This window comes from Eubalaena glacialis, chromosome 6, assembly GCF_028564815.1.
Source record: "Eubalaena glacialis isolate mEubGla1 chromosome 6, mEubGla1.1.hap2.+ XY, whole genome shotgun sequence".
Lineage (NCBI taxonomy): Eukaryota > Metazoa > Chordata > Mammalia > Artiodactyla > Balaenidae > Eubalaena > Eubalaena glacialis.
The window spans coordinates 12,632,194-12,646,842 of NC_083721.1; the positions used below are offsets into that span (position 1 = coordinate 12,632,194).

The following is a 14,649-nucleotide window of genomic DNA, read 5'->3' on the forward strand; positions in this document are numbered from 1 at the left end:
AACGCCCGAGAAGGCCGCCGATGGGCCTCTCCCCACCGCGGCCGAGCGGGGCTGTCGTGGAGTGTCGGCTTGCCCCGGGCCGCCAGCAAGCCAGCTGGACCATTAGCACCAAAGGGGAACCCAGGACTCCGGGTTCCCGCACCTTCACTACCTGCTTCCCGTCGGACCGCCTTTCTCACAGGTCCCGCCCCTTCCGCCGACCTCCCTCCGGAGGTCCTGCCTCTTCCGCCAGCCCCGCCCCTTTCAGCCCACGTGTGGGCCCGAGACACGCGTCGGTTGTCTGCGCGTGTCCTGTTGTCAGGCCCCCGGCTGTGTGGATCCCGGCACGCCCCCGCCCTCTCGGCCATGGGGGGCCTCAAGAGGAAGGCCCCGGGCGGCCCGGACGGCTCGGCTTCCCCAGCGGGCGCAGCCAAGCGGGCCCGCACCGAAGAGCTCACGGGCGTGCGCTTCAAGGCTCAGCTGAGGGACCCGCAGGGCGCTGGGCCGGGTGAGTGTGGGGCTCGGGGAAGAGAGTGCGAGCGTGCGAGGCTGTCTCCCGGCTTCGGTCTGGGTGGGGCCTCCGTGTGCAGACACAGCCGCTCCTTTCTGCAGAGCCCAGTCTCCCGATTTGCAGTCGGGAAACCGAGACCCGGGTGCTTTCGAGTCCAGGGCCCCGACTTGCTTGATTGTGACAGTTCCCTGCGACTGTATGCTTCCCTTTCCTGGGCAGCATCCCTCAGCCAGCTCTAAAATTCTTTACTGCAACTGCTAGGAAAGTGAATAACTGTACTTCTCGTTCACACCACAAATTATTTGTCGAGTCCTGCCTGTGAGTCAGCTCGGGGCTGTTCAGTGAGCAGGTTTGCTACTACCGTGGCTGTCAGCTCTGTTTTCCGTAGCTCTGATTCTCCAGCGCTCACACTGACCCGATAACAGGTAATAAGCTATCACATGAAGCCACCACAGGACTTGTCAGTTGACCCGGATTAGACTAGTGACTGATATGAAGCAGATTCTATAATTTCACTTTTTGAAAAGTGTGACCACCCGTCACAACTCCTTGTAATCCGTTAGAAAGTATTTAGGTTACAAGGACAAAACACAATTGAATATGCTAGTATGTGGAAACACTGGCACTGTGTCAAAATGAAACAGTGACAGTGTTTCTGTCAACTGAAAAATTATTAAGTTAATGGCCAGAATATCCTCAGTTTCCAGTTTGTCGTCCACAGATTTTGTTTTTAAATTTATTTATTTATTTATTTTTGGGTGTGTTGGGTCTTCGTTTCTGTGCGAGGGCTTTCTCTAGTTGCGGCGAGCGGGGGCCACTCTTCATCGCTGTGCGCGGGCCTCTCACTGTCGCGGCCTCTCTTGATGCGAGGCACAGGCTCCAGACGCGCAGGCTCAGTAGTTGTGGCTCACGGGCCCAGTTGCTCCGCGACATGTGGGATCTTCCCAGACCAGGGCTCGAACCCGTGTCCCCTGCATTGGCAGGCAGATTCTCAACCACTGCGCCACCAGGGAAACCCCAGATTTTGTTTTTAAACGTTTGATACCTGCAACTGCTAGCCAGTGCTAGGAAGATGATACCTGCTGTAGCACAGAATTATACATTTCATACATTCATTTGTTCATTATTTACAAGGGCTTGTTATTTGCTAGGGTAGAGATAAAATGGTGAGTAAGAATCACGTGGGCCCTGCCATCGTGAAGCTTAAGAATAATCAAGTGGGAAGGCAGATATCAATCCGTAAAATCACGTACAGACTGTTCCAGCACAAGTCCTCTAAAGGACAGGGATAGGAAACTTTCTGGTGGAACAAAGAGCATGTTTAATTATTTGAAGGATTGTAACCTTAGACACGTTCGTGGTTTTGCCCAGAGCTCTGTACTTTTGGGCGCTGCATTTGAACTGGTTTCAGAAGGAAACCAGGTGCTGGGTGCAGATGAAGGAGTTGGGAGGTGTGGCAGGGCTGAAGGCAGTGGGTGAAAGTGTGAATCCCTTGTGTGAGGCTCTGTTGGATTTGTGTTTGAATCTGGTCTCGGATTCTCCCTCCCTTTTGATATGTTCTTGTAATTTTCTGTGGTAGGATCACCTCACTGGACCATCAGAGAGGTGGATTTGATCAATGTTAGGGGATTTTGTTTTCATCCAGGTGTTAGGGAAGGTTTTTTTTCTGTTGTGTTTTGTTTTTCCAGCTTTATTGAGATATTATTAACATATAGCATATGTAAGTTTCAGGTGTACAATGCGGTGATTTGATACACATGTATAGCGTGAAATCATTACCCAAATAAGGTTAGTCAACACTTCCATACCCTCATATAATTACTACGTTTTTGGGGTGACAGCATTTAAGATCTACTCTCTTAATAACTTTGAAGTATATGATATAGTATTGTTAACTATAGTCACAATGCTGTACATTAGATTCCTTGGAACTTATGCATCTTATAGCTATAAGTTTATACCCTTTGACCAACATCTCCTCATTTTACCCATCCCCCAGTCCCTGGCAACCTCCATTCTACTCTCTGTTTCTATGAGTTTGGCTTTTTTAGATTCCACATATAAGTGAGAACATACAGAATTCGTCTTTCCCTGACTGACTTATTTCACTTAATGCCCTCAAGGTCCATACATGTTGTCTCAAAAGGCAGAGATTCCTTCTTTTTTAGAGGCTGCATAATATTCCGTTGTATACATTTCTGTATATAGGTATAGATAGACCACATTTTCTTTATCCATTATAGTCCCTTCATGGTGGTGGGGGAGGGGTGGGTAGGAGGGGAGAGCAGGGTTAGATTGATAAAGACCCAGAGGGTGCTTAGGAGTGGATGAGTATCAACATCGGGGAGGATACCTGCATCAGCAAGCATTCTGCTCTAAACCAGTGCCCTTGAAAGATGATGCCTATGACTTAGTGGTGATGGAGGAAAGACCGTGTCCTAACTCTTGATCTCCCCATCTCCTCCCTGCTACTCTGTTCTCCATCTCAGTAAGTGACACTTCCAGTCACCTGGATGTTCCTGCTGAAATCTCCCTCTGTTGCAGTAGCGGCTGAGATTGTTTCTAGACTGTCCTCGTTCACATTTGATCGTAACTCTCATTTCAGCCTTGGAAGCCTTTGTTTCTGCGGCCAAGAAGCTGCCACGAGAAGATGTGTATGATGTCGTGGAGGGGTACATAAAGATTTCTGTTGAGTGTGCAGAGATTTTCCAGCTCCTGAGTGGGGAGAAGCACCCTGAAAGTGAAGTATGCTATTTCTTACCTGGCCTGATGGAGAGAAGAAAAAGTTAATGCTGCTGTTGTGTTAAGCTTGATGAAGACAAATGTGATATAAATTTCCAAGACATTACCAGCTTTCTACAGAAAATGATGCTCTGTGCCTGTGCTGTAGGGATACATTCATTTTTGCATTATAACCTTTGAAAGCATTTTAGTGGAAAATAGTAACTTGTTATTGGTGAATAATACCAGAAGGAAAGATCATAGATTCTTAATCTAAACCCACTTAGTCTCACCATGGTTTGCTTTAACAAAAGGGAAATAGGTAAAGACTGTGTGTCACAGGTACAGACATATATTGAGTTGACTGTTGTTTTCTGGTTCCAAAAAGGTTCAAAATTTGGGATATTTATGAACCTGTTGAAATCTCAGGATTATTGCCGTAAGACTGTAGACCTGAATATTGCCAAAGCAGTGAGGCTGAATCGATAGCAGAAATTTCTCTTTTAATTTCATTTGGTTTAATTGTAAGCAAGCTTATCTCTATTTAGCTGGACTATTGGAACAAGACTAATTCCAGAGCCTGGGGCCTGGCAGATCCCTGTGTTTGGCTTGGGATCTGGGTAGGCGTCATCCTGCAAGTTGAAGGTTTTAAACCTGCAGGTGGCTGTGGCTAAGACTAGAGGAAAACATGTAGAAGAGGAAAAGAAAGGAGATGGTTAGTAAGCATTTCAGTTCTGTCTTTGCAGATGCTTTTAATATTTCAAGTTTTCGAGGCCATATTATTGCGGACAGCCAGTGATCTTTCCCATTTTCATGTGGTGGGAACCAACATCGTGAAAAAGCTAATGAATAACCACATGAAGCTCATCTGTGAGTCCCTGTATGCTTCGGGTTACAGGTAAGTTGCCCGCCTTTCCGTGGCAGGACTAGCCTTGGGCTTGGTCTGCCTTCAGCGCTCCACAAGTGCACTTGACCTTTCCTCCACTCACAAACAGAGCGGAGCAGTTTCCGAGGCCATCAAGACTGTGGCTCTGCCCCTCCTTCTGTTGACTGGCCCCTCACCGAACCCTCTGCCACCAGGTGTCCCTCTCCTCCCGCCCTGCTGCTCTCCCTGCTGTCTTGGGAACACTTCAGACCTCCTTCAAGCTGCCTGTCCTTTTGTCCCGACAGCTCTTCCCCGAGGTCCTCACGGGCACCCTCCCTCTCCGCCTTCAGGGCTTTGCAGAGGTGTCATCTCAGGGAGGCCCTCTCTGGCCGCCGCATCCACAGCTATACGTGTGACATAATATCCATATCGATGTCTTGACTCACTGTCTCCCTCCCCTAGAATTCAGGGTACCTGCAGGTGGAGGCCTTGACCGTCCTGTAAAATGCCATCCTCCGAGCACCTAAACGGTGCCTAGTATGTAGTAGGTGCTCAGTAACCGTGAATTTTGGGTAACTGCAGGATGGGAAGGCAGCCAGGAGCTTGCATTTGGAGATGCCCACCGTGCAGAAGTGTTCCTCGTGCCCTGCAAAGGCAGGGGTGATGTGGGTCCAGATACATGACCATTTACTGGACACAGACACGGCCGTCTTCTTTTGACCTTGCCTTTTGTGTTCTTGGATCCTGCTCAAACTCAGATTTTTAGCTTTCTTTGAAGATTTCCTGAGGGTTTTTTTAAAAGAAAGAGCGTGTCTGCATGTCTCCTTCCTTCCGTTTTCTGGTTTGGGGTAGCAGACCACACAGCCGAGTGTGCAGCTGCTTCTCGGGGGGTGGCTTTGTGTTTCTGCTGTCCTGACACACCTGGTTTCCTTCTTGTCTCTGAACAGGATGGCTCGAGCCTGCCTGAACCTGATGGCCGCCATGGTGACCCAGGGTCCCGAGGCTGCCAGGGACGTCTGCAGCCATTTCGATTTGAATAAAAAGACCTTGTACACGCTGGTGACCAAGAGGGATTCAAAGGTGAGGAGCGCCGAACGTCCTTTCCCTTTGAGGGGCCAAAGTGTTTCACGTGTCCTCCTCTGTCTGGCCTCGGTCCTCGTGTAGATGGGACGAGAGGCCCCTGTGTGGAGAGACGTGTGCCTCGGCGGCTGCTGGAGCCTGTGAGGAAGGGAGGCCTCACTCCCGGCTGGCGGTGAGGGTCCTGTCGCCTGCAGAGCCCGAGTGACAGGGACGTCTGAGGCCGGCCTCCCTGGGGGCTCTGCATCGCAATGCCTTCCTGGCCTGTGAGTGTGATGTAGCTTGCGAGCGTCTTCACAGAGCAGTGGAAACGGTCTCCGTGTGCCTTGTGGTGAGGCCCTGGTGGTGGCCTGGTCCTCCCGTGTGGGGTCCGTCCACTTTGTAGAAGAGCCTTGGGAGGCCAAGCCAGTGGCCTCCTCAAAGAGGATGTTTATGGCTTTTTACCATGCTTCTTGCACCTCCCAATTATAAGGCTTACAATGAGTAGGGGCTGGCTTGTGCCAAAGAGAATGGACATGTAAATGCTTGGTTTTCAGGAGAGCTGTTAAAAAAAAAAGGTTTCCTGGTGGCTCCAGAAGTTTCACTTGGGTTTGGAAAGGTTCTTGAGGAAAGAGTACGAGTTTCAGGACTCGTAGGCTGGAGCAAGGGCACCCTCCCGACACGTGTGCCAGCTGCAGCTGCCGAAGCGCCTCTTCCCGTTCGTGCGTCCACTCTCCCTGCTGGTGCCCCGGTGCCAGTGCCACAGCCGCCCGGGCTCCGTGCTCCGCGCGCCCTTCCTGAGCGCCGGGACCAGGCCACAGAGGCCCACCCCTGTCTGCCCAGGTGGAGGAGCCACGCTAGAATAAGTGACTTCTGCAGCCAGGCGTCACCTTGTTCTCCAGCTATTCCCAGGGCTTAAGAGTTTCTGCGTTGCCAGGTAATAGACTGAAGGTTAATCACAGTAACAACAGTGTTGAGGGTTTTCCTCGGTTATGAATAAGGTTTTCTCTGAGGAAAAAATTCCAGGTCTTAGTGTTGCATGGATACTATGATTAACGTGTCAGAAGTTTCATTTAGTGAGTGATGGCTCCTGGCATCTAAGTGCATATCTAATAAAAGGAATGTGTGTGCTGTTTGCACACTAGGGCAGATATCATGGCTCTTTGGTCTTCCCTGGCAATCAGCCTGGCAGTAATTACCTGTCAGAATCCCTTCCCTTTCCCACCCCGTGTCTTGACCTCAGCCAGCCCAGCCATCTAAGTAAAGTACACGTCAGTGGACAGGCCAGTCGCCAGGACACAGTGTGGGAAAACCCAAGCTGGGCTTCTCGGCCTGGATCCGGCTGCAGGCCGGCACATGTGCTGCTTCATCTCAGGGCCTCGCAAGTTATTTTACATCTCTCTTGATCTGTAAAACGGGAGTTGTTGATGAAATGAAAGTATTTTTACTTTCTTTCATCATCTATATCAAGTATCTTAAATACTCTGTATATTGTAGGAAATGGTTTCTAGACATTAAAAAATTTTTCTAGTATGAGAAATATCAGGGACATTCAAAGATAGAGAACAGCACAATGAATTCCCACGTACCTGTCATCCAGCCTCGGACCCTGTCACCCCTCGCACCTTTTGGGTTGTTTTGGGGCAGTCTGTTACAGCACATCCCACATATATTTCACCATCAATATTTCAGTGTGTATCTCTAACAGAAAGAACATTTTAGAAAACAAAACCATGGTGCCATCATTGTACCTAACACCATTAATAGTTCCTCAACATCATCTAATGCCCAGGGTGGCCTCAGCTTTTCCCCGACTATCTCAAAAACGTCTGTACACTTCGTGGTTCAAATCAGGGTCCAAAGAAGAGCTGCACATTGTGTTGGTTGAAACCTTTCTTAAATCTCTTCGTTTCTTTGAGTTTTCTGCCTCTCCCCCACCTTTTTTTTTTTTTAATGCCATTTAGTTATTGAAGAAGCTGGGAGATAAATTTTTTTGACATTTTAACATTGTTTTTATGTTAACATTTTATGTTTTTATTGTTTTTATGTTTTTATGTTAACATTGTTTTTATGACATTTTAACAAATGTTTTTAACATTTCGGAGGGACTTATTAAAGCTTCACGAAGAAAGAGGATTCTGAATATTTTTTCATCCAAAGAAAGCATTGTTAAAAATCCTGTGCCAAAGAACAGTTTTACCAAATATGTTTTGGTCTATTTTAGACAGTGTTTTGCAGAACAAGCCATAGAGTTCAGGATGTTTTCTTCCTGGGATAATAACCCTGTGAATTCACAGGGTAGGAATGAAGAGTAGGCGTGTGGCCTTCTTGCCTTTGATGGAGTTTGCTGGAGGTGGAAGGTGGAGGCTCCGGGGCAGCGAGGGGCTGTGGTCAGGTGGAGAGGCCTGGTGGTGGCTGCTGGAGAGGGGCAGGGGCTATGTCTCGGGGGTTTTGTTCTCCACAGTGTCAGAAATCTGAAATTTGGGGTTCTCTGGAATAAACAAGATGGATGCCAGCAGGTGAGAACTAACCTCTGTTTCAGTTCAGAATCCATTGCTGGAGGCACCCCTGAGAGGATCTAGTCCAACTCTGCTGTGTTCGCGCAGGATAGAAAGACCTGCAAGGACAGGTTGGGGCCAACATTCCAGGGCCCTGACTCCCAATACTTCAGTGGAGGAAAAAACCCTAAAACTTGTGGAACATTTCCTACTCTCTGGGAAAGGATAAAACCTAATTTAATTTTATAAGGCAAGTTTTAGCATTTTGCCAGAATTCTTTTGAAATGTAAGGTGTACATAGACCAGGATAACAAGTTAACTGTGCTTGAATTAGGTGACACGTTTGTTTGAACGGTGAGACGTCTGGATGGCTTGGGAGCAGTTGTTACTTTAAGCTTCCTGAGGACAGGGGCAGTATCTGAGTCACCTTTGCATCCTCTCAGCCTGAGTTTATGGCATCTTGAGTGTAATTGGTGTTTTATTAACATCGAGTTGGTGAATGAAGCGCTGGAGCGTTGCTGACAGTCTAAGGAGTGCAGCTCACTTTCAAGACTTTAGCCATCATTGTACCCAAACTCCATATTGTGAAGAGGCCCACAGGTTGGTCCCCAGAACAAGAGGGTAGTTTGGGGCTCTTAGTGTATTTGGAGTAAAGCAGCATTGATCTTGTAAGGTCTTGCTGACGTGTGTTCTGTGGTGTGGATGGAGTGTGGATGGAGTGGTGTGGATGGACTGTGGTGTGGATGGATAAACTCCATCAGTACGAGGAACGAGCAAGGCCTCCACCCAGATATTACAGACCAGGGGTCGGGTGCTTGTTCTTTTCTCCAGAAGAAACATATCCAATAAAACAAGACAGAATTAATTAAATACATAGAGGCCTAAATGGTGCCAACTACGGTCCTTGCACCTTCAGAAAAAGTGGAACGAAGATGCCATGGTACCCCTGAGAAGAAGGAACTTCTCTGTAGGCAGATGTGAAGTTGGGCATGAAGCAGTGTGTTTGTACAGGTATTTCGTATCATTCCAGTTCCAGTACTTACTCACTTAGTAGTTATGTCACCTTAAGTGAGGATTTTAAAACCTCAGTTTCCCCATCTGTAAAATGGGTATTGTGGGCATCTGTACCTCAGATCGTTATAAGGAGTAAATGAGATAACAGATGTGTAGCGTCTGACATAGTGTCTGGCACATAGTAAGTGCTCAGTGAACGTTATTGATATCATCACCATCATCATCACCATCATCATCATCATCATCATCATCATCATCATCATCATCATCATCATCACTACTGCCCCCACTAAGTGGAATGGGACTCTTGGAAGGCGGAGACTCCTTAATTTTTTCAGGCATTCAGGGCAATGATTCTCTGTGATGTTAACTTACTTCTTGTCATCAAATTAAAGTACCTTTGGAATAACTGAAATAGGGAAAAGTTTTCGGTGTAAGCAGTGGAGGATCTGAGCATATGTGCTAGTTCTGGTCCAACTGACAAGAGACCTGCGTGATCATATGCCGTGGGTTCTTTGGATGTAAAAAGGGAATGTGAGACACGGGTTTGTCTTAAAGTTACTGGGAGAGAAAACTGATCAGGTGGCCCTAGTGGTTCCCCCTGAGGTGTTGGCTGTTGGTCATGGCCTTTGGGCTCTCACTGAGGATGCTCTCCTGGGTAATGGCTGATGCCTGCGGGACAGTGTAGATTGCAGTCCTGGGAAGGCCATGGTGGGTTTGTAATGAGACAGCATCTGTACTTTGGTGTCTGATGTAAATTTATAATATAAAAGCCAGACGTCACCTCATTGATGTCTCATCAGAATCAGCACGAGCCTTTCCATTATCTCTGGATTTTCAAAAACAGATGTATTATTTCATTACACAAGAGTAGGTCATATCTAGACAGGCTGAGAGTCTTCTGCTCTAAACCAAAGTGGTCCATGAACTAAAAATGTGTATATATTACAGTCGGGGAAGGGGAGACCTATACTTTTGTATTTAGAGAGCGTTTGAAAGAGAAGGAGAAATAGAGTAGAAGATTGAGGGGAAAGAGCAAAGAAAAAAACCCTTTGTTTACATGAAGAGATGACCAGTGGTTTTAGACTTAGACCCGCTAATGGCACAAGCCCGGGAGGCCTCTGTGATACTGGGATGGGCGGGGTGTGCCTGCTGCGTGTTCCTGCTTCCCCGGGGGTGCATGTGTGGATACGCACGTGACATGTGGGTCTCCTTTGCCCACAGGGAGTGCATGACGTCCGGCTGGCCTACATTCAGTTCGCTCTTTCCTTCTTGATCGCAGGCGATGACAGTACAGTCGCACAAGTGCTGGAGTTGAAAGGTAGGTGTGTCTCTTTGTCTCGGGGCAAAGCCTGCTTGTGATTGTTTTGAAAAACCTACCACAGAGCATTTTGCAGGTTACTAAAAGTCTGCAGCCTTTGCAGCTGCCGTGTACACTAGGGTAAAGGGTGTGTGTGGCGCGAGACCTTGGTCAGTGCGGTTTTGATACCGCTGGTCAGTGTGGACAGAGGTATCCCTGTTTCACTAGCTGGATGCTGAGCGGGCCTAACAAAGGAGAAGTGAAAACTTCAGAGACTCATGCAGACAAAGGAGGCTTTATGGTTCCAGAAAGTACATGGATTCATAGCCGTGGCTACCCTGCTTTTCTTAGTAATTGTGTTTTAAAAAAATGCCTAGTGTTACCAGAATATTAGTAGGAGAGCTTCAGAGAATTCCAGCAGTACCACCTTCGGGTGCCAGTGTCTCTAGAGCAAGGCTTGGCGTAGTTTAATCTATTAGGGCTACTTGTGTTTTATCAAGACTGTGAATGGCAGCGTGGAGAGGGCAGTTGTCCAGTAAGATCCCCCGGGATCAAGCCCCGTCTGGGGTGAGGAGCTGGTGTCCCAGCTGGGGCCCAGGGACTTGTTGGGGGAGGGACAGCATGGGGCCGCCAGCCTTTCCCCCACCTCCCCCAGCATGGGAGCCCAGAGCCCCCTCCAGAACGAGCTGCAGAGACCATTTACGAGCAGGTGCGGGTACTGTCCCTGTGTGTTGTCAGCCTGGTCTGTGTAGCAGCCCCCTGGAGGCGATGCTTCCTTCGCGTGGTGCAGTGGACACGTCCTGCTCGTTGCCGGGCCCGTGTGGGATGCCCTCTGCAGCCAGGGCTGGGCGTTTCTTCAGAATCCTTCTGGGTCTTCTCAGCGTCTGGCCATTTATTAAATAAAGGACACTGATTTGGGGTTATCCATCCATGCTGCTGAAGGGGCAGGGATGCACTTCTGTTAAAGTTTCTGCAGGGCGGTTGGGCTGGCCCAGCCATTCCTCATCTAGTCATTTATACTAAGGGAATAATTAGGGATGTGAGCAGAGGTTTTGTTAGGGGACGTTTTCTCCTATTAGCTGAAAATTGGACTCCTCCTAACTACCCACCAGCAAGGGATTGAGCAAATTGAGGACTGGTCATAAGGAGGAATGCAGCTATTAACAATGATGTAGAAATATGTATATAGATGTCAAATTTTTTAAGTATATAGGATTGGGTGTAAACTCAGTTATAAAACTGGTAAAGTATGATCCCATTTTACTAAAAGTTAAATTTAACAGAATATGGATATATCAGAAGGTTAATAGTTAACTGGTAACCCAGACATTAACAGTGTTAACTTTTGGGTAGTGGAGTTATGGTTGATTTTAAATTTCTGTCGTATTTTCCGATTTTTTTTTTTTTTTTAAGAATAATGAATTTGCTTTTGTAGAAATTATGTGTGCCCATTAAGCATGTATGGAGGAAGAGAAATTGTAATTGCTTTGCTGCTTTTTACCAGTGTCACCAGTATGTTAATAATGATACAGCTTCAAGCCGTGGAGGCTGAGTCCTTGGTGATCCCAAAAGTATGAAGAGAAAGCAAATAAATAAATCAGTCCAAGTTCTACCACCAATCAATAAAGTGACGACCATCACTTTAAATACATCTCTGAGCAAGTCTAAGCGAAGAGAGAAACTTTGGAAAACTGTAATCGTACCATACATTCTCTTTCAAACCGTCAGTATTAAATTAACTTTACCGAAGTTAATGAGAAAAGCAAAGTAAAACAGAACTAAAGGAACTATTGAACTTTAATGGTTCAGTCATTGTTTTGCCTTTAGATATTTATTTCCTATGTCACAAAAATAGTTTTTCCTACTGTGAACTTGTATAATTAAAAAAGACAAAACTTAAAAAACAAAAAAAAAGGCAAGTAAATGCATTGTTTGCTGTACCATTTTAAGAATGGTACAGCAAACAAACATTTTAAGAAGTAATGTTCTCTCATCGGTTCTCATTCAAAGTAGTTTTGAGTCTAATGCTTTGAAACTTTTGCTTTCAGAATTTATTCCTTGCATTTTTAGCTCAGGCATGAAGGAAGATAGGATCTCTACTGTCAATATTTTGTTATCCACACTGAAAACAAAGGTAGGTATTTGGTGATCAATGTTCCTATCATTTGTTTGCTCCAGTGTTTTACAGGACTTTAGAGCTGTAACATCGTAGGTTATATGGGTTGTTGTATAGGTTGAATGGGAAACCGTTTCTTAAGCAGAAGCTTGGCGGTGCTGAGCCAGTCCTGAAGGTGATAGGCACTGAAGCCACCACTTCAGTTCAGGTGAGGCTGCTGTTTCCTCACAGCAGGAGAAAAGCTGCTCCCTGCTCCCCGCTGTTTCACAGGAGGCCACTGGGGTAACTGAGCTGTAAATACCACTCTTCTTCATTTACACACCTGGCAAAATGTTATTTTGTGTCATCTTGCATGTTCTGCCTTTTACATGCATCTGACAGAAATTTTAAAACTTGCTGAAAGGATAACTGTCTTTGATACAGAAGCCCCTTAAATGATCAGTTAGAAAAACTCCATGAGCCTCCCAACATAAATAGTTGTCAAAAGGCCGTGAACTGGCAGCCCACGTAAAAATGGCTGATTAGCGTAGTATTTAGTGCTTCTCAACCGGGCGCAGTTCTGCCCTCCACGGGCCATCTGGCAGTTTTTGGTTGCCATAACCGGAGAAATGCAGCTGACATCTGGTGAGTAGAGACCAGGGATGCTGCTCAGCATCCTACAGTGCACAGGACAGCCCCTCACAACAGTTATTTGGCCCAAAATGTCAGTAGTGCCGAGGTTGAGAAACCCTGATTCAAAGAAGTGCAAGTGATGAGGTACAGGTCTTTTCACCTACCAAATTGGCATTGACTTTTCAAAACAATGATATTCAGTGCCGGCAAAGATGCTTCGAGTCAGGTACTTTCCTGGAGGAAGTGTTGCAACCCCTCTGGAAGACAGCAAGTCTAGCAGTATGTGTCAGAGGTTTTAAAAATGTTTGTACACCTGGAGTGAGGGATGGGATTGCCACACAATCACCCGGGGAACGTATTTGAAATACATAAACCCTCAGAGATAGGAGCTGGGGGGCGTAGGTTTGTGTGGAGCTGAGAACTGATGCCACAATTCCAAGTCCAGAGTCAGGGATGCAGGGCAGGCTTTGTACAAGGATGCTGCTAATCATAGCCAGAGTTTGGAAGCAACCTAATTATACACACCTGGGAAATGGTTAAATAAGTTATAGTCGTTCATAGGATAGAATGATGTTCAGTCCTCCAAAATGATGTTCTAAAGGAATTTTTAATGATGTGGAGACAGCTCATGCTGCATTAAGTAAAAGCAGGCACAAAACTATAATTAAATATATTCTCAAAGAAGCCAAAAAAAAAAAACCCCAACAAGAACCTAATACATACACATGTATATTTTGTGTGGTTGATGGGGGCAGGGAGGCTGAAAGGAAACATACCAAAATGTGAGCTGTGAGTATCCTAGGGTGGTGACAATATTGGTGAATTTTTTCTCTTTACTTTTTTTCTTTTTTTGGCTAAATATTTTGCCGCAGGCCTACATTATTTTTATAATGATGAAATCCAATAAACACGATTTTAAAAAATCAGCTTCCTTGAAATTCATTTGTTTTATTGTTTTTAGGTAGTTCACAATAAAAATATCACAAAAACCCAGAAGGTGCGTTTCTTTACGGGGCAAGTGCTGAACCACATAGCGTCTCTGTACAGCTGGAAGGGGATTGTCGACGTGAGCCTGGAGAATGTCGAGGTACAGTCGTTTTTGGCTTTCTCTTGGCCTCACTGTCAGTGTGTGATACCCAGAGCCGGGAGACTGAAGAATCTACACATATGCCTGCCTTCAAAAAAGTCCCCCCATTTGATGTTTCTTTTGGCTTGTGGTTATGTTAATTCCCAACTTAGATGCAATATGATTAAAAAAAATTTTTTTTTTTTACAATAAGATTTTTTTCTAATCTCTGAGGTATCATGATATTAAACTTTTTTTTTAAATGAGAAAACCATCATTCCCTTTAGCTGTGTGGCATCTGAGTTTTCCCTGCAGCTTGCACAGTAGACTTACAGGGTTGATCCCTGCTACCTCTCCTGCCTCACTTACCTCTCCTCTCCCATCCATTCTTTTCACACTTTTCCAGCAGTTGGAGTTTCAAGGCCTGTTGCTTCTACTTCAGGATCCTAAGTACCTAGGGAGCCTCAATTTCCTCACCTTCTGACATGTAGAGTTTACTTTGTAACAAGTGCTAAATTAGAACAGTTGCTTTCACATGGACCCAAAGCCAGTGTACTTTTTAATTCTCCTCATTCTGATTTTCCTCAAGGTGTTTCTTTTTTATTTATTTATTTATGGCTGTGTTGGGTCTTCGTTTCTGTGCGAGGGCTTTCTCTAGCTGCGGCAGTAGGGGGCCACTCTTCATCGCGGTGCGCGGGCCTCTCACTATCGCGGCCTCTCTTGTTGCGGAGCACAGGCTCCAGACGCGCAGGCTCAGCAATTGTGGCTCACGGGCCTAGTCGCTGCGTGGCATGTGGGATCTTCCCAGACCAGGGCTCGAACCCGTGTCCCCTGCATTGGCAGGCAGATTCTCAACCACTGCGCCACCAGGGAAACCCCCTCTCGGGGTGTTTCTGAACATGGACTTGGCC

General features: G+C 46.4%; 1 protein-coding gene across 2 annotated transcripts in view; it reads left to right on the top strand.

Moving 5' to 3' along the window:
- The first annotated feature begins 259 nt into the window (after positions 1 to 259).
- URB1 (URB1 ribosome biogenesis homolog) overlaps positions 260 to 14,649 on the top strand; it is a 64,921-nt gene continuing 50,531 nt past the window's right edge. For both annotated transcript variants that reach the window (XM_061193993.1, XM_061193994.1), the window contains exons 1-7: positions 260 to 487; positions 3,096 to 3,235; positions 3,958 to 4,109; positions 5,024 to 5,156; positions 9,869 to 9,965; positions 11,993 to 12,078; positions 13,634 to 13,759. In XM_061193993.1, the coding sequence (XP_061049976.1) occupies positions 346 to 487; positions 3,096 to 3,235; positions 3,958 to 4,109; positions 5,024 to 5,156; positions 9,869 to 9,965; positions 11,993 to 12,078; positions 13,634 to 13,759 (876 nt within the window). In that variant the 5' untranslated portion in view covers positions 260 to 345. The remainder of the gene's footprint in view (positions 488 to 3,095; positions 3,236 to 3,957; positions 4,110 to 5,023; positions 5,157 to 9,868; positions 9,966 to 11,992; positions 12,079 to 13,633; positions 13,760 to 14,649) is intronic.